Source organism: Sus scrofa, chromosome 1 (genome assembly GCF_054392235.1).
Source record: "Sus scrofa isolate SSC_HxYL_T2T_F1_AM1 chromosome 1, Sscrofa_HxYL_maternal_Yorkshire_Landrace_v2.0, whole genome shotgun sequence".
Lineage (NCBI taxonomy): Eukaryota > Metazoa > Chordata > Mammalia > Artiodactyla > Suidae > Sus > Sus scrofa.
The window spans coordinates 50365205-50385296 of NC_139383.1; the positions used below are offsets into that span (position 1 = coordinate 50365205).

Genomic DNA, 20092 nt, shown 5'->3' on the forward strand with positions numbered 1-20092 from the left:
AATGATGTGGTAGAAAGAGGAAGGCAGATGATGAGATAGAAGGAGAAGGGAGAATTGTTGGAATGACATCTGTAAATAGCTAAGAGGGAAGAGAATCTCATGCATAAGTGCAAGGTCTGACTTCAGAGAGAAGCCTGGATAATTCATCTATGGTAATGGGTGGGAAAACAGTATAAGGGTACAGATGCTGATATGTGGGAACTTAAATTGGTTGGAGCATATAGAAGTTCTTTTCTGATTGCGTCACTTTTCTCAGAGGTATAGGAATCAAGGTCATCACTGAGAGTGAGGTAGGGAGAAGAGGTTGGAAATGTAAGGAGATGGTCTTCTAAGAGAGAGGGAGAGTCGAGGGACCAGAGTGTGATGACTCAGCAGAACCCACTTGAGGTTCATGGTCATGAACTGAAGTCAGACCTGTTGGTGAGATTATGTATGTTTCAGCAGCCATGTGCAGACACTCAGATAAAGGCACAGAACAGGAAGGAAGTTGGGTTTAAACAAGGTCCAGGTTTTGACAAATGAGTACTAGAAGCAAGAATGGGGAAAATAAGCCAACAGGATATACAATGGGGTGATTATAACAAAGTGATCAAGGCATTTAAACTAGATAAGTAAGGAGAAAGGGCTATCTAGGAGATGAGGGACAATGAAAAATTTGTACAGTGGATGGATTAAAGGTCTTGGGGACATCAAAAGTTTTGAGGGTTTGAGGTACTCAAGGGAGTGGTTAAGAATGATGGAAGATGGTGGTCCAAGGTTAAAATGCAGGATATGGAGGTTATGGAGGAGATGTAGGTATTGTTATTGACAAGGTCTCAGATATAACTATGGAAATAAGCAGCCAAATCATTAGATGAGAGTGATTCAAAGAACGGTGAGACCCGATTGTTGGAAGGACCATCTTATCGGGGAGAGCCCTTTTAACATTAATCTTTATTCGATATGCAAATGTTTCCATTGAATGAAAAGGTCCTGTATATTCCTTTCAAGCATAAAAATCCTGTAATTTAAAAAGAGCAGAGCACGACTGACAAGGATTACCCGTTTACATCCTTCACCCATTTTTCTACTAATTGTTTGTTCACTTGTTTTTTGTACTATAGCTATGGTTTATTTAGTAAAGATTCTACTTCTATATTATATGATGAAGACTTTATCCTAATTGGTCCTTCTCTTTCATTTTTATGTTTATTCTTACTATATATGTAAATAATAACCTTTGTGTAGGCAAATCTAAAACTATTTTCCTTTATGATTTCTTGTTTTGCATTTATGCACTAAATGACTTTCTTTCTCATTCTTAAACAAAATCAGATCATCTGACTTGTATTTTCTTCTAGTTCTTATTAATTCACATTATTTTTATGTAATCTACATAGAACTTATATGGAGTATAATGAAAAGAGAGGAATCCAACTGTTTTCAAAGAAATTATTCAGTTATTAGCACTATTTATTGAATAATACAGCTCTTTCTTTACTAAAATCCTATTGTAATTATTGGTCTGTTTCTGGGGTTTCTATTATATTGCACTGATATACTGTTTAGTCTTAGGCCAGTATTCCATTATTTCAATTATTATAGCTTTATTGTATATTGAAATATGGTATTGCTAATCTCTTGCTATTCTTCTTTTAACTTTTTCTCTTACCCTCAAATATATTTATTATCCCAAGTGAACTTTAATATCATTTGATCAAGCTGCAATTTGTAAAACTGCATTAAATTTATAAATTAATTTGGGTGGCAATGACACCTTTACAACACTGTCTTGCCCTCCAAGAACAAAACATCTCTCTCCATTTAATCAAGTCTTCTTTTATGTCCCTGAGCGAACTTAAGAAGTTTTTTAATGTAGGTTTTGCTCAACAAAAATTGCCATTTTATTACCCCATATATAATCATAAGTATTTTTAGCCTTGTCAGCTTTATCTAAAATACCACATTACCTTTGGGAAAAGAGTTGAGTCCCTCCACTGTTCAGAGCAGTTCCAGGGATCTTCTTATTGGCCTAATTGAAAAGAAACTACAAAATCTCTAGTTCTAAACACATTTATTCTAACCCTACATCCAATGAGTTAAGTATAGCAAAAGCTTTTTAGACGACATTCAATGTGCTTATTCTTTGAAGAATTGGTAATGAATTACTTTTGAAGATGGAGAATAAAAACACTGATTCTTTTCACCTGTAAGTCTGTGTGAGGTTCTACTTAATAGGTCACAGAAATGATAACATGAATGTTCATTTTCATTAAGATTATTATTTGGGTTTATGAAAAAAAAAGTGAGAAAGCTTGAGTAGGTTTTACTGGCTGCAGTTCTCATTTTGCTCTTTCCTATCTGGGCTATAGCTTCACACCAGCTTGTATTGATAATTCTTACAAATTCCAAAGAAAAGCTTTACCAAATCCAAGTTATTATTTGAGCATGAATTTTATTGGTGGAGATTTTATAGATGTCATTATAAGAAGTAAATTTTTTCCAGGGAGATCGTGGCCCAGCAGGTCCCCCAGGAGTAGCCGGAATGTTGGTGAGTCCATTTTCTCTCACGTTGTTCTACCATCAGAAGGGCTGGGAGCACAGAGTGACTCCTAAAGCCTCCAGTTTAAAAAAAACAAAACTGTCTTTCCATCTGTCTCCCACCTCACGAATGTGCCTTTCTTTATTTTTTCTTTTTTTCTTTTTTTTTTTTTTTTTCCTTCCCAGCTCACTTTCCTGCAGGGAGGTGAAGCCAAGTTACTTGAAACAATACACAGCTCTGAGAAGGTTGTTTGAATTCCCTAGTCTTGTCCTATTTTCGAGGTTCCTTGATCCTCAAAAGGCAGAGTTCTCATCCTCGGGCATGTGCTTCAGTTTCTTCATTTTAAGCTGCAATCTGCCTGAATTTTCCCTCAGCTGGTGTTATTAGCAGAGCTTTATTGCTGCTAATGTTTCCTCGTAAACTAGCCCTTCAAGCCTCTCAATCATTTTTGTTGCTCTCTGGCGTCAAATGTTTTAATCTCATCAAGGTCTTTTCAAATGAATAGGAAGTGCTCCAGGAAAGGTTAAAATCATTTCTCTGAGCCCTAGGGATCATTCTGATCTTCATTCATGATGCTCTAATTAAAATTTTGTGGTCAGGCTTTATGAATAAGAGCCCATTTATCCTCGTGAGGTGCCCCTGCTAGGTGGACCAAGGCAGGAAAGTCAGTGGAAACCAGGTGCTTGGATCATAGGAACATGAGAAAGGCAAGGGCCCTACCATTGCCACCCACCATCACTCACTGACCTCTACACCCACCACCACCCCCATCCCTCCAAAGGAGGGTCATCACTCTACTTCACTCTGTTTAGTTGCTAAATCTGACAACAAAAAATAAAAACCCATCCGCACACTGTAGAAAATCATCCTGTACAGAGGATAACATCCCTTTAATTAGCTGTTTTAAATGAAGTTAAACATAGTATGATTGTAAAAGTAGCATGAATATATTTTCTCTAGCAAGCACTGTGCAATTTTTTATTCAGGAAAGCATCCTTCTTAAAAACTGACTCATTCTTAATGCCATTCCTCCTCTCCTCCCCCATTCACTACCATCCCTGGTAACAGATCTGCAACCCTGTTTCTAGAATTGTCCTGAGTCCCTTTGCAAGCTGCCTCCCCTATAGATACACCCTGCTTTTGTTTCCATGTGATATAAAGAAGCTTCATGCCCCACTATATTAACCCAGGTGTGACTAGAAGTTACTTTCAGCTGTTACTCTAAATTGTCTACCTTCAAAGAAGAAAATACTGGCAACCATTCAAAGTATTTAAAAGATAAGTGACAGGCTCAAAAGATAATCCAAAGGAAGAATTCCAAGGATATTTTTGAAGGATGCAGCATGATCGAAATAAGAAGCTAGACTGCCACATGTTTGGATCTCTAAGATCTAATACATTTACCTAAAAACACAGTTTTCGTATCTCAAAATTAAGAAGATTAACTGGCAATTGTAGAAATAGGGTATTTTGCATACTGCAAATATACAATTTGGTATGTAAAAATGCATCTTTTTAAATAACTGGATCTCACTATGGCTCAGAAAGTGAAATTTTCAAAGATTCTAGAGTTACACGATAGTATGAATGTATCTAATACCACTGAATTGTACATTTGAAAATAGTCAAAATGGTAGATTTTAAGTTATGTATATTTTAACCCCAATAACAAAATTTTAAAGGAGTTCCCATTGTGGTGCAATGGGTTAAGAATCTGACTGCAGCAACTCAGGGCTCTGTGGAGGTTCAGATTCGATACCCAGCCAGGCACAATGGATTAAAGGATCTGGCATTGCCATAGGTGTGGCATAGGTCACAGTTGTGGCTTGGACTCAATCTCTGGCCCAAGAATGCCATGTCTTGGGTGTCATGGGTGTGGCCATAAAATTAAAAAAAATAATAATGTAATGATTCTGGTTGAAGCAGATATGTATGTATCTACTTAGCACACCACAGGCTTCTGCTGAGAACCAAGGGACCAGTCCTGCTCTTCCCAAAACAGACCTGTCTATTCTTTCCTAGTATCTGCAGGCCCATCCAGGGCCTTCTCCAAGTCTCTTCCTCCCCTCCCTCCCAGAATAGCATGTGGGTACCAGTGGTAGCATGTTTTTCCCAGGTCCTCTGAGGTCCCCGTTGGCACTGCCCAGCTTTTGGTAAGGCTACGGCCTGCTTCAGCCTGTCTGGTCCCTTCATCTAGATCTCCCAAGCACCCTGCACCCCTGAGTCCGTGCCAGAACACTCTGGGACACTGGCTTTCTCAGCTCTAACATATCCCCCAACTTAGGTCCACAGGATCTCAGGAGCTCCTGCTGCTCAGGAGCTGTGGGGAGTAAGGAAGCCGTCGCAAGCCTTGTGTCTGCCCTTCATCACTTAGTGATAGCTTACCTGTGAGAGGGTCTGCTACCTTAAGTGAGGGAAAAGGCCCTCCCTCTTCATTCCCTGACAAGCTACTGGGATTTCTGTGGTCTTAGCCCTATACCTCCATCCCCAACCACATGAGGCTCAAGGGCAGGAGGTAGCTCCTTCTCAAAGGCAGCATCCTTAGCCTGGTCTGGACACTTGGACATGTGCCCACTTCCCGTCTCTGCTGGAACTTCTTCCTCTCTCATCCCTCCCTGTGGTCTCTCTAGCCCACAGTTTCTCTGTTATCAGTCCTCCAGGCCATGCTGTGCTGGATCAAACCAACCTTGTCCTCTCCTTTTCAACAAAATGGCTTTTCAAATCAAATGTACTTCTTTTCAGGCTATTTTTCTATGAATGTAAAAACCTTCTTGCGAAGCCCAAAGTCTAAGAAAGACTTGTATGATTATCCATGCCCTTCTTCCCCCTTAAGTAAAGAAGTGCTGCCAAATAGGCACAGTAGGGATTTTCGGGAGCGAGGATATATTAGTCTAAATTTTTCAAAATTCTGTCATCCCTGCCCTGCCACACACCCATTGTGCATTGAGAGCCTGCACTCTAGTCTGTACCATAGAGCCCACAGAGTGGAATATGGTCCCCCAGACTCTGTCCGGTAGGGATCCCACATACTATAGAGCCACACCTGCAGCATGTTAACCTCACAGACAGGAAAGGGGAGCACCTGGCATTATTCAGTAATTTGGCTCCTAACATTTCTCTTTGATTTGCTTTCCCAGGGGAAACCTGGTGTCCCAGGGCCTCCAGGAATTCCAGGAGAACCAGTGAGTGACCAGTTCCTTCCCTAACAGTTGTACTTGTATTGTACTACATGCAGTTTTAAAATTTTTCTTGGCAACTGATATCTGTCTGTGAACACATCTACAGGGGGAGAGAGGACCTGTTGGAGATGTAGGATTCCCTGGACCAGAAGGACCTTCCGGAAAGCCTGTAAGTCCTTTTAATTGGTTAAAAATTGCCAGTTTAAGAAATGTTCTAGGTATTGTCTCTCTGCCTATCTCCTCAGAAAGTCTGAAATTTGAATTAGTTTCCAAGGAAGTAGGAGCAGATTCTGCAAATATCTTTGTGGAGTGTGGTTCTCACTGACTGCCCAACCCCCCTCTGAATATCTCTGGGTCTTAAACCACTGAGGGAATGGTGAGGGTTTTTTTTTTGGGGGGGGGGGGTTGGTTTTGTTTTGTTTTTGGCTTTTTAGGGCCACACCCATGGCTTATGGAAGTTCCCAGGCTAGGGGTCGAATCGGAGCCACAGCTGCTGGCCTATGCCGCACCTCACAGCAATGTGGGATCCAAGCCACATCTGCAACCTACACCACAGCTCATGGCAACACTGGACCCTTAACCCACTGAGCAAGGCCAGGAATCGAACCCAAGTCCTCATGGATGCTAGTTGGGTTCATTACCGCTGAGCCATAAAGGGAGAACTCCAAGGTCTTTTGTCTTAAGTGTCAGGAAATTAGACTCATTATTTCTCAGGTCTGATGTCCTCGGCAGAGTTAAAAAATGAAATGGCCTGTCATATCCTGAAATATGAAGATTCAAAGATGTAACACCTGTGTGTTAAGCTAAAGTGGAAAGAAGCTGTCGTCTCAGATTCCCTCCTTTATCTATGGGCCTTTCATAAATCCCTGCTGCCAAATATATCATCCCCTCATGTCCTAAAAGAGCTCTTGGCTACTGATATACAGTATTGACACGACATTGAAGCAGTCATTCCTACTAACTCAGTTCGGTTCAACACAGATTCAGCTTACCCCTGCTGTGTGCTAAGGATATGCTGGGCCCAAGGGAGGGGATATAAAGAGGAATCAACAGACCCCTCTCTCAGCTGTACTCTTTATTGTACCCCCTGCTCTCTTGGCTTGGTCCTGCTCTGTGGGGTATTGGTCATGCTGTTAGGAGAAGGCGGCTGAAGAGTAGCAAGTAGCACAGAGTTCAGGTGGCTACTCAGTAGCTGGGAAACCTCAGGGTCAGTGGCAGTTCTTGGCTACCATCTCCCTAGAGAAGGCAACATGGGAAGCATTTGCAATTTAGAGTCTGGAAGATTTGGGTCTGAGTTACGGCTCAAAGGTTTTGTGAGTCACATAAATAATGTGACATGTGGTAAAATGCCCAATGCCTACCATGGGAGACACTCCATTAATATTAGTTTCATTCCCTGCTTTCCTTTCCCTCCCTTTTACCAACTTCCCAGTCCCAATACCTGTAAGCCACTCATAAATGCTTGTCATTAGGTTCCCAGGGAATTATGCAAAAAGCAATATATTCCTCCAACGAATATTTCTTGAGTACCTACTACATGCCAGGCACTGATCTGGATGCTTGCAACTCATCAAATTTCCATCCTAGTGTAGGGACATAGATAACAAACAAATGAATACACACATGATTTCAGGTAGAAGATGATCTAAGCAGAGCGAAGCCCTAGAGTAGCTGGGCAGTCAGAAATGCCAAGACCAGCTCAGCAGGTGAGGGCTGAAGAACGGGTGCTGTGAAACTTAAGGAAAAAAGTTAACGTAAAACAACACACAGAGACATTTATCTTAATTAAAGGTGGGAACCAGGGGACTCAAGGTCTCAGGGACCAAGAGCGCTGCCTCAAGAAACCACACTGCTTTTATTGTGCTCTTTAGGATTACGTCAAGTAAGGAGGGGGCTATAGGTGCAGGATATAGATTTTATTTATTATTATTATTTTATAAGTTCTTTTATTATCTTAAAAGTCACATAGCTGGTAGATGGTTAAGCTTTTACTCTGACCTTTAGGCATTTAACAATCATTAGCATTTGAGGAAGCTTGGGTTAGCTATCTATGCATAGCATTCCAGAGAATCATCACTGTGCTTCCTCAAAAACAGGTGCCTAGGTTTGTACCTTGGTTCTCTTTGCTAATGCATATTCTGCTAACAACCGCTCATAAACCACCTGGGGCCATGAGGTTCCTCTTTCTCTTATTCTTAAGAGGACATATCATGCTGTGCAAACGTGCCAATCTGCACAGGTCCGGGGCATGCCTAGACCAATGCATTATGTCCTCATCCAGCTGATCCTGTGAATAACTTATGCCTTTAGGTCTTTGTTCTTAAGTTTAAATCATTTACCAGAATTGCAACTGTTTTTCAAGCAGGAATATGGGATAAAGTAAGGCAGGACAAGATAGAGTTTTCAGCAAAGAGGCTAAGAAAATATTGCAGAAAACATGTCTCATGACACAGAAAAGGCCTGCCATTTGAGCAAAACCTTCATGACAGGAGGGCTCAAGCCATGGAAAGGGGAGGTCAGGGGTCACGGAGGACATTGTTTCAAGAAAAAGGAATGGTTAGTAGAACCTAGGGTGCTGAGGAAAAAGCAGAAGGCCCAAAGTCAAGACTGAGCTATGGTAAAGGAGAGTGGGAAAGATATGGAGGTAGGAGTAGGCAGTGGCCAGGCTACTTCTAAGCCAGGAAGGGAGCTTGGGCAATCTGAAGGATGATGCAGGGCAATTGGAGCATGTGTAGTGGAGAAGGGAAGTGATTGCTCTGCATGTTAAAGGACCACCCTGCTGCGTGGAGAGCAGGGTGGAAGCAGACAGAACCCTGAGGAAGCCATGCCACAATCCCCCATGAGAAATACTGGTAGTATAAACAGAGACACGTGAGGAGGAGGGAATTTAGGATGTGCACTGAAAGGAGAGCCAACAAGACTCACTGATGGACCATGTGTGGGGTGGGAGGGAGAGACATGTCAAAGCCATGGACTGGGATCTGAGCAACCATGTCAGGGAGATGTGTTTGGAGAGATGGGTGGGTTTGGGAGGAAAAACCAAAAGTCCTCTGTTTTCAGACATTCATCTTAAAGCACTAGTAGCTATCCAAGGGGAAAAGTCAGTGGGTGACATATTTGGGATTAACAGAGAGGCCAAGGCTGAAGAAACTGATTTGAGTATTTCAACCTGGGCCTTGACAAAGTGGAACCACTGTGAGTTGGGAAGAGAACAGAACCATTAGGAGAGAAAAAGACTGAGAAGCTGCAAGTGAGATATGAAGAAAGCCAGAAGAAGGAGGTTTTCTGGATGTCAAGGGAGCTAAGTGTTTTAAGAGAAAGGAGAGAAGAACATACAGATAGGTAACCAGGGAGTTGACAATTCTTGCCTGGGTTTGGAAATTTAGACATCAGTGGGGGCAGAGATTACAGCATGGTAGTATCTTGATAAGAATGACCCCTTTGAGAGGGAACATTTTGAAGATATAAGAGAGTAGATTTGGAGTAAAGAGAGAAGAATGATATTTTACTCACACGTGGACATTGGTCTTAACAAAGAACAGAATAGAACATCCTTAACAGGAGGGAGGGAGGCAGAAGTCCGTGTACACAGGTATACAGGTGCAGGTGGGCAAATCTGGTGGAGGGAAGGTGAGCAGGTCCTCTCCTGTTATTTTCACAGTGGAAGAACTAAAGTTATCAGTTGACCATGAGGAGTGGGGTGGCGATGCTGGAGTTTCATGAGACAGGGAAGTATGTGAAAGCACTTTTGAAAAGAAGGGGTCAGATCAGAGGGATGGCCTGGTGATTCAGAAGAGGGCTGCTTGCGAGCTGCTGCAGCACATGCCAGTTGGAACACGTGAGCAAGGGTAGCCATTCCTCTTTAACCACGCTCTGCAGCTCAGATGCACAAGTGCAGTGGACAGAAATCTGATTATGCTTTCTGGGTTAGAAAGAAAAATAGGGTTCTTCCAGATAAGTAAGATGCAGGCGAGAGATGAAGGGGAGAAAATTTCTAAAGGCAGGACCCTACCTTTAGAAAGCAAGTTAGTAATACCTTCATCAAGACAAGGAAACACTCATAATACTCCCTGATAAGCTACAAGAGACAAAACAAAAACAAAAACCTGTAACTCGTTTATTTTCCTGTGTTGTTACCAAAAACACGTTATATTTTTACACCAAATTTATCTTCTTTTATTCAAGTGATATAGTTGTTTCTTCCATATTCTCTCCTTAATCAACTTTATCTTTTTTGCTTGTGTTTCTGGATGTCCTAAATCCTTTGACCTCAACATTTCAGGCAACACGGTCTTAAAGTGCTTTAGATAATTCCTGGGATGTTGCAGGGAGGCTAGAGACTATGGTTGGTTCCCAGCTGAGACAGGTGTTAGTGTGATTTACAGCAGGGAGGACACACAGTTGTCTGCAGGACCATCCTTGAAGACTCCATTCCAGCACAATAAAAGTCTCCTGGGTTTTTCAGAGGAACAAGGCCATGCAATTGCCCGCTGGCTAAGAAATCATTGCCTTACCTTCATCCCCCTCTTCAAATCAAATCTCAGAAACACACCTGCTGTTGGGCTCTCAGTATTTGCTGTGACCCCAAGTGTTTTCCCTTCTTACATCTCCCATGTTTTATAAATCTGAAAGCAGGACTGGGCTTTATTACCACCTCCAGAAGCACCTCGTAAAGTTCAGGAAATTTCCAGTTTACTAATAAAAAGCTTACTATGTAATACTGTCAAAAAAAAAAGTGGTTACAAATTTCTTATTGTCCTTTCATATTTTCCAATGGAAAAATAACAATCGTTCTCTGGCTAACAGTTTATTTTGTATTAGGGTCTTGCTCTGACCATGTTATGAAATTTCCCAAGCAGCCACAGAGACCATTTACGGAGAATGGCTCTCTTTGGTGGAAAAACTGTTAGCAGGGAACAATAAATGTCATATACCAACTACCCAGTGCCACAGGAAACCTTATTTCTCAGAATGTTATCTAATGGATCCTTATTTTTAAGACCATTATTTTATCCTCACTTTATAAGTGAAGAAGCTGATGCTATTAATGTTAATTGCCTGAAGTAAACAGAACTTGTAAGTGACAGAGCCAGATTTTAAACTTGGGGCTGATTCTGTTGATTTTGTTTCCTATTTCATCACACTGACTCATCAAAAATCTTAGTAGAAATATGATAAAGTCCTTGAAAGTTTACCCGCTTTTTGTGTTTAATCGTGTCTGTTAACACAGAATTAGAAATATTGACCCTTTTTTGTTGTTCTAGGGAATAAATGGCAAAGATGGATTACCAGGTGTGCAGGTATGGAAAATACCATTGAACATAAATGTTCTAATGCAAAACGACATCCAGATTACCTGCCAGAATTCCTGATCAGGCAGATTGATGAGACATCCTGGCACACAGTGACTTTTAATGCTGACATTTGTTTTTCAGGGCACCATGGGTAAGCCTGGAGAGAGAGGCCCCAAGGGAGAGCGGGTATGTACATTTCTACTGTGATTATTATTGAAGTCTTGTCACCACAACTGGCCCATCATTCGAGTTACACAGTGATGAATGTAGAACTCCCACAGATCTCCCAATATGAAAATATTAGAGCATATGTGATCCAGGCATAAAATAGGACCATTCACAACCCCAGCTCGTGATATATGACAAATACCCCTACCTGGTTAGCCTTTATTCATAAGAAAGTCTAGTTTGCTACTCCAGTTTGGAAAGCCTTTCTCATCCTCCTATACCAGATACACGTCCCTGCTGTAACTATCACCCACATCCTCTTTACCTAGAGTAGGGTTTCTCACCCTCAGCACTGTTGATGTTTGGGGGCAGATAATTCTTTGCCATAGGTATTAGGAGGTAGAGAAAGACAAGGGGGAAATGAACATATAGAGCTACTGGTAATCCGGTTCTGTCGTATGCTTTTATTTTCATTGTTTTGGTTTTTCATATCATTGTTGCAGCTTCCCATTATTTTCTCGAAGGAACCTTAACATTTTCTGGTAGAACTGTAGTCATTCCACAGCAACAGTTTCCTTGAGCTATGTTTCTTGGGAGTGTCTAGTGAAGGGGTGTATGTGTGTGTGTGTGTGTGCATGCACGCACATGCACACTGATGTCTAGTTTACTTATTATTACACAAATAATCCATGATTACTGAAGGAAATATGAAAATAGAGACAATACAAAGAAAAAAGAAAAAGTCTACCTTATCCCACTACACAGAGATAAGCACTATTGTTATTTTGGATGTATTTCCAGCTCACTCTTACACATAATATACATATATGCTTAATGGGTCAATATAATGGATATGTACTTTTCAAAAAATGGTTTCTTCCTGTTCTGTAAATTTTTTTTCACCCAAACATCCTTTCACACCAGTAAACCTAGATCTACATAGACCTTTTAGTGTCTATATAGATATTCCACACATTGGATATACTTTCTTTCACTTACCCAGCCCCCTTTTCAGGATATTTAGGTTCTTCCTAGTTTTTATAATAATAAACATTATATAATAATGAGCCTACTTGTGCCTAAAATATACATAATTTTAATTGTGTTTATTTTGCACATGCTCAAAGTATGCTAGCAGTTCTTTTTGTTTCTTTTCTTTTTTAATCTTAGTTATCTCAGATATTTCTCCAAATGCAAGCTGGGTTGATATGCTTTTATGAGATATATTTTTATAACTAAGACAGTAGCATCAAAATTACATCCAACAGTTTTTCTTCTTCCTACATGACTGACTTCTACATCTTTTCATTCAGTGATCAAATAGATCTCTGTAATTGTTCATTCATTTTCATTATTTTTTTAAAACCAAGAGAAATAGAGCTTGGACTTTGGGAGAATAGTTACAAGTAAAAGAACAGTACCACGAAACACTGGGAGCCTCAATGCACCATTCCCTCATATTTGGAATATTCATCTGCTGTTAGTGGAATTGAGTATCTACAATATGTGTCCTGAAACACCTGCCAAGATATGCATATTCATTCCCTCTCTCTTCCTCTCTCTCTCTCTCTCTCTCTCTCTCTCTCTCTCTCTCTCTCTCTCTCTCTCTCTCCTTTCCCTCCCTCCTTCTGTCTCTCATACTTTCATGTGCAGGCACATACTCTCATGTGCAGACACCTTACAGGGTAAAAGTCTACATTAGGGAAACTTCTCATATTCAGGCATATCTAATATAATCTTATACGTAATTTATTATAGCATCTTATTTAATGAATTTTCTTATAGTTCATTTAAATACTGAATAAATTATCTCAATAATGATTCTCCGCCCCAATCTCCTTCTTTGAACCTTTGCCAAAGGTCTCCTTCCTCACATTCTTGAGTCATCTATCTTTAAGACACAGCATGTACATGCACGAACAACACACATACACATCCACATGTGTGTGCATATAAAACATGAATACAGAAACCAACGCACAGAAATTAAGTCCAAACATCCAAGAGAAAACAGAAAAAAATGAGAACACATGATTTAATAGATTTGAGCTTTTCTGAGTGAAAATTTTTGCTGAAGTCTTGCTGGCCATTTTCCCTCAATTACAAAGGAGACTCAGGCCTGAAGTGGGAGCTTCTGTTGACTTTCAAAAGTGTCATCATTCCAGACACAAGGGGGGCAGACATCAGAAGTAAGAAAGGCTACAACTCTATTGTCTGCAAAAAAAGAGACCACACCAAAAACCTATAAAAATGAAGAGGCAGAGAATTATAACTCAGATAAGAGAACAAGAAAAAACTCCATAAAAATAGCTAAGTGATCTGGAGATTGTAAGCCTCCTGGAAAAAGACTTTAGACTGATGATGTTGAAGATGATGCAAGACATTAGAAATAAACTGGAGGCAAAGATGGATAATTTACAGGAAACACTGAGCAAAGAAATACAAGATTTAAAATTTAAGCAAGCAAAGATGCAAAATACAATAACAAATAAAAAATGCATTAGAAGCAAGCTAAGCAGAATATAGGAGGTAGAAGAATGAATAAGTGAGGTGGAGGACAGACTAGTGGAAATCACTGATGTGGAACAAAAAAGAGAAAAAAGATTGAAAAGAAATGAAGACAGTCCAAGAGAACTCTGGGACAACATTAAATGCACCAACATCCATATTATAGGGGTGCCAGAAGGAGAAGACAGAGAGAAACGGACAGAAAAAATATTCTAAGAGATAATAGCTGAAAATTTCCATAACATGGGAAATGAACCACTCACTCAAATTCAGGAAGCACAATGAGTACCACATAAAATAAACCCAAGGAGGAACACCCCAAGACACAAGTTAATCAAACTCACCAAAATTAAAGACAAAGAGAAAATATTGAAAGCACCTAGGGGGGGAAAAAAAAACAAATAACATACAAGGGAACCCTGATAAGGTTATCAGCAGATTTTTTTCAGCAGAAATTCTGCAGGCCAGAAGGGAGTGGTATGATATACTTAACATGATGAAAGGAAAAAACCTCCAACCAAGATCACTTTACCCAGCAAGGCTCCCATTCAGATTTGAAGGAGAAATCAAAAGCTTGACAGAAAATAAAAGGCTGGGGGGTGGGGGGGATGTGCTTGGGTTGTGGGATGGAAATCCTGTGAAATTGGATTGTGATGATCATTATGCAACTACAGATGTGATAAATTCACTTGAATAATTAAAAAAGAAAGAAAAGGCCACAACTAGAAAGAAAAATACCACAAATGACAAGGCCTACCAGTAAGGGCATAAAGAAATAAAAGGAATCAGAGTTCATCATGGCACAGTGGAAACGAATCTGACTAGGAACCATGAGGTTGCAGGTTTGATCCCTGGCCTCACTCAGTGGGTTAAGGATCTGGCATTGCCATGAGCTGTGGTGCAGGTCACAGACATGGCTCAGATCTGGCATTGCTGTGGCTCTGCCTAGCCCAGCAGCTACAGCCTGGGAACCTCCATGTGCCACTGTGCAGCCCTAAAAGGACAAAAAAAGACAAAGAAAAAAGAAAAGGAATCCAAATTGTAAAGGAAGAAGTAAAACTATCACTATTTGCAGATGACTTGATACTATATCTAGAGAATCCTAAAGACTCTACCACAAAATTGTTAGAGCTCATCAATAAATTTGGCAGAGTCACAGGATACAAAACTCACACACAGAAATCAACTGCATTTCTACATACTAACAATGAAAGATCAGAAAGAAATGGGATTAGGGTAACAATCCCATTTACTGTTGCATCAAAAAAATAAAATACTTAGGAATAAACCTACCTAAAGAGACTACAGACCTGTACTCTGAAAACTATAAGAACCTGATGAAAGAAATCAAAGATGACACAAGCAGATGGAAAAACATACTATGCTCTTGGATTGAGAAAATCAATATTGTCAAAATGGCTATACTACCCAAGGCAATCTACAGATTCTGTGCAATCCCTGTCAAATTACCAAGGACATTTTTCACAGAACTCGAACAGAATATTTTAAAGTTTGTTTGGAAGCACAAAACCAAGAATAGCCAAAGCCATCCTGAGAAAGAAAAATGGAGCTGGAGGAATCAGGCTCCCTGGCTTCAGACTATACTACAAAGCTACAGTCATCAAAACCATATGGTACTAGCACAAAGACAGAAATATAGATCAGTGGAACAAGATGGAAAACCCAGAATTAAAACCGTGTACCTACAGTCAACTCATTTATGACAAAAGAGGCAAGAATGTACAATGGACAAAAGACAGCCTGTTTGATAAGTGGTGCTGGGAAAACTGGACAGCCACATGGAAAAGAATGAAATTAGAACACTTCCTAACACCGTACACAAAAATAAACTCCAAATGGATTAAAGACCTAAACATAAGACCAGATACTATGAAACTCTTAGAGGAAAACATAGGCCAAACACTGTCTGACAGAAACCATAGCAATATCTTCTCAGATCCACTTCCTAGAGTAATGACAATCAAAACAAAAATAAACCAATGGGACCTAATTAAACTTAAAAGTTTCTGCACAGCAAAGGAAACCCTAAACAAAACAAAAAGACAACCCACAGAATGGGAGAAAATATTTGCAAATGAAATGACTGACAAGGGATTAATCTCCAAAATTTATAAACACCTTCTGCAGCTCAATACCAAAAAAACAAACAATCCCATCAAAAAATGGTCAGAAGATCTAAACAGACAATTCTCCAAAGAAGACCTACAGATGGCCAAAAAACACATGAAAATATGGTCAACATCACTCATTATTAAAGAAATACAAATCAAAACCATGATGAGGTACCACCTTACACCCACCTGAATGGCCATTATCAAAAAGTCTACAGACAATAAATGCTGGAGAGGGTGTGGAGAAAAGGGAACCCTCTCACACTGTTGGGATTGTAAATTGGTGCAACCACTGTGAAAAACAGTGTGGAGATTCCTCAGAAAACCAAAAATAAAATTACCATTTGATCAGGCACTCCCACTCCTGGGCATCTATCCAGAGTGCCCATGACTCGAAAAGATACATGTACTCCAATGTTCATTGCAGCACTATATACTATAACCAAGACGTGGAAACAACCTAAATGTCCATCGACAGAGGAGTGGATAAAGAAGATGTGGTATATATACACAATGGAGTATTACTCAGCCATTGAAAGTAAAGAAGTAACGGCATTTGCAGCAGCATGGATGGACCTAGAAATTATCATGCTAAGAGAAGTTAGACAGTGAAACACCAACATCATATACTATCACTTACATGTAGACTCTTAAATAAAGGACACAATGAACTTCTTTGCAGAACAGACACTGACTCACAGACTTTGAAAAGCTTAACGGTTTCCAAATGAGACTGGTTGGGGGTTGGGGGGATGTGCTGGGGTTTGAGGTGGAAATGCTATAAAATTGGGTTGTGATGATCATTGTACAACTATAAATAAAATTCATTTTAAAAAAGTGTCATCATTCCAGACTGGCCACCAAGTACAAGTAACATTATCACTGACTTTGTGTTGAGTGCTTTTGTCATGTCAGTATTGTTCTAGGCACTTAACTCACTTCTTGGCATCACTCACTCAGTGGATACTGTTAATAATCCCACTTTAGGGAGAGGGAGCTTAGGCATAAAGAGTGTAATTCACCTAGCCAAGGTCCCATATAGTACATGCCATTATGAATCCAGAATCTTTGCCCTTAACCACAGCAGATGGGGTTCTAGAGAATCGTTCTTTATTATAATTTTTTTTTCCTTAACAGGGTGATCAGGGAATTCCAGGGGACAGAGGCCCACAAGGTGAACGAGGAAAACCAGGCCTTCCTGGCATCAAGGGGGCCATAGGTCCTGTAGGGCCCCCAGGAAACAAGGGGTCACCAGGATCCCCTGGGCACCAGGGCCCTCCTGGCCACCCAGGCCTCCCTGGCACTCCGGTAAGTCAGCCAAGAACTCTTGGAGCTCCTGGCTGGGACTGACCACGTGTCCCTTTTCCAATGAAAGCAGTTGTAACCTTTCAAAATGAATAAAATGAGCTAAACTGGTCTCCACAAGGGAACAACAACTGTCATTTAAGCTCTGTGCTGAGTCCTCTGCTAAGTACTCATTAAACGTTCCCTCGTTAGATCCTCACAACTAACGTAAGAGGTCAGGTGTCCTATCCATCCCACCTTTCCAAATGCAGAAGCTAAGAGCTAACTCATCTAAGGTCACAGTATTTAGTAGGTCAGACCCAGGTCTGACCAACTCCAAGGCCTCACTCTTAAATACTACACAGAAAACACATGTATGTTTCATGTTAAAACTCTTGGCTTTCAGAACAACAAATCTGCCCTGAATGGTGCTTTGAAGTGGAAACCAGTTATTCCAAGAAAGAGCGTTTTGTTAAGGAAACACATGTCTTTATGAACATCCTCAGGAGGCTGGTAGATATGGCCATTCCACAGAGGAACTTATTCTACAAATATCCACATCAGAAAAAAAGGAGGGTCCTGGAGTGAGGCCAGGGAGTTAAGGATACACTGTCTTTGATTATTCAATCAGCCAGTACCAGAGACTGGTCCAATTTGGACATTGCCATAGTATTCTTTATTTTTACCCACTTTTCCTCTGCTCTACTCAAATAAAGCTTGTATAACAAACCCTCAGTTCTGTGTCAGTACATGGTATTAGAAACATTAATTCAAGTTCATTTACCCATACACAGTGAAAACAAAATATTAAAATTGGACATTCTTGACACTCTTATGTTGCACACAACTCATCATCACTTTATAAGCCCATCACACTAAGTAACAATGTACTTAGACACCCTAACCATCATGGGAAATAAAAGCTCCCTTCTAAGAATATCAAGGTACTACAGTAAAACATTATTGTTATAAATGTTAGATTCTTTGTCGAATTGATGTCAATTTATTTGTCCAGGGGTTAAAAATTCAACTGGCATCATTTACCTACTTCCCTTGGCATTTTCTATTGCCAGAGCATTTTCTACTAAGAAAATTGCTTGATAAAATATGCTTGCAATGTGTAAATTAAAAAATAAACTTCCCATGAAACAGGTAAAACTTAGTAATGAAACATGTTAAAGCATAATTCAGCATATTTGGAATTCTTGTCCTTTGAAGATACATAATAACATTAGCTAGATATTGACTTTACCAGTCTCCGGGGATTAGTCAGAAGTTAAAATGTGCCTGGGATGGTCCCATCATGCTAGTACTCATTCAGATGCTAAAACTTCAGAAAATAAAGTAATAGGAAATGTCTTTTCTAAATGTGTGAGATCATGTCTCTCCATTTGATAGGAAATGTGTTTATATTACTGGTTATGGTTCCAGCCCACAGCTTTTAAAGCAATTATGCACTTCTTCCCAGCATTTGATCAAAACAAAAGATATTTATTTCCCATAAAGTCCATTGTCAAAAGTACTTTGCTTGATCTTTGGACAGCTACCGAAATTTCAAGTGTTCACACCAACTCAATACTTTTGTTTTTTATGCATTTTTTCTAGGTTCTGTATTAACAGACCTTTTTTCCCCACTCTTCTTTAGGCGGATGTGGTTTCATTTGAAGAAATAAAGAAGTATATTAATCAAGAAGTCCTGAGGATTTTTGAAGGTTAGATTTGCTTTATTCATATTTCTGAATTTCCCCTAATTCCTCCCTCCCATCCACCATAGAAAACTCCTCTGGCAGCATTCTCAGCAACCTTAGGAGGTGACCCATTTTATGATGGCAGGTCTGATGGAAGCTTCTTCCTTCCCTGGAGTTAAGTTTGCCTGCCTGTAACTGCCTCTTATCATGCCTGTTCAGCACAGAAACAGTATCCTCCTTGTTCACGTGACAACCCTTGGAGCATTTCAGTACCCACTATACTCCTCTCCTCTTTAGTTTTCTCTTCCTCGGAGTAAATGTGCCTGTCTCCTCCACATCATCACCCTTGAGAGATACTTCATTCATAAATAACCCTTATCCACCAGGAGTATTGTGGCCAGGGCAGGAGACAGTGCCTTTTGATCTAGACCAGGGGCAAACCAAAGCCCCCTGCCCACTCCATCTGCCACGTGTTTTCATATAGTCCACAGGCTGAGAATCACCTTTCCTTTTTTTATGGGAAGAGAGAGTGGTGAGGGGAGAGGATAAAAGAAATCTCTTTAGAGAGATTTCTAAATGGTTCTTTTAAAAATCAAAGTAATATTTCATGATGTATGCGAAATGATTGGAAATTCAAATCTATGTCTATAGTTTCATTACAGTCATATTCATTCCTTTATGTATTTTCTCTATTTGTTTCATGCTGGACAGCAGAATTTAGTATGGGACAGCGGCAGTAGAGCCTGCAAAGCCTTAAATATTTTTCTGTGTGACCCTGTCAGAGAACATCTTCTGATCCCTGATGTAGACACCGCAATCATACAGCCTGAGATAGCATCATTTTTTTTAAAGTATCCATATCACCCTGTTGATTCATTTTGAGTTTTCACCTAACAACCCCCTATCTTCCTTATACACTTTCTAAAATTAGGTGTTTCTCATTATGCACTGTGTTCACTTTTAAAATAGAAATGTGTGATTTCATTTCTTCTTATTCAATTTCCAGTGATTCATGTACGTACTTTGTTCCAACCTGAAAGTATCTTTTATAATCTCGTTTCTTTGTAGGGAGGGTTGGCAGACCTTCATAAGTTGCATCATCTCTAAATTTCATAGGCATGTCATCATTCTCATTGTTGATAGAAATGTTTAATAAAATTTTTTTTTAAAATAAAATTTCTAAATACCATTCCATGCCTCCCATCCATTCATAAATCATCTATTGTTTCAGCAAGCTCTGAATTCATATGGCTGTCTTAAAATCCACTGTACATTTCTTTGTTCATGAGGATATTATATGATTTTGTCAAATTATTTG

General features: G+C 39.9%; 1 protein-coding gene across 5 annotated transcripts in view; it reads left to right on the forward strand.

Annotated features, from left to right (window-relative positions):
- The window catches only part of COL19A1 (collagen type XIX alpha 1 chain), a 357656-nt gene that overhangs the window by 311101 nt on the left and 26463 nt on the right, over positions 1 to 20092 (forward strand). For 3 of the 5 annotated variants that reach the window (XM_084958732.1, XM_003121272.6, XM_084958748.1), the window contains 7 exons: positions 2486 to 2530; positions 5659 to 5703; positions 5807 to 5869; positions 10965 to 11000; positions 11136 to 11180; positions 16940 to 17110; positions 18732 to 18798. In XM_084958732.1, the coding sequence (XP_084814858.1) occupies positions 2486 to 2530; positions 5659 to 5703; positions 5807 to 5869; positions 10965 to 11000; positions 11136 to 11180; positions 16940 to 17110; positions 18732 to 18798 (472 nt within the window). Of the gene's footprint in view, positions 1 to 2485; positions 2531 to 5658; positions 5704 to 5806; positions 5870 to 10964; positions 11001 to 11135; positions 11181 to 16939; positions 17111 to 18731; positions 18799 to 19488; positions 19964 to 20092 lie in introns of those variants that run through there. The other 2 variants (XM_084958751.1, XM_084958759.1) reach the window with 1 other exon arrangement.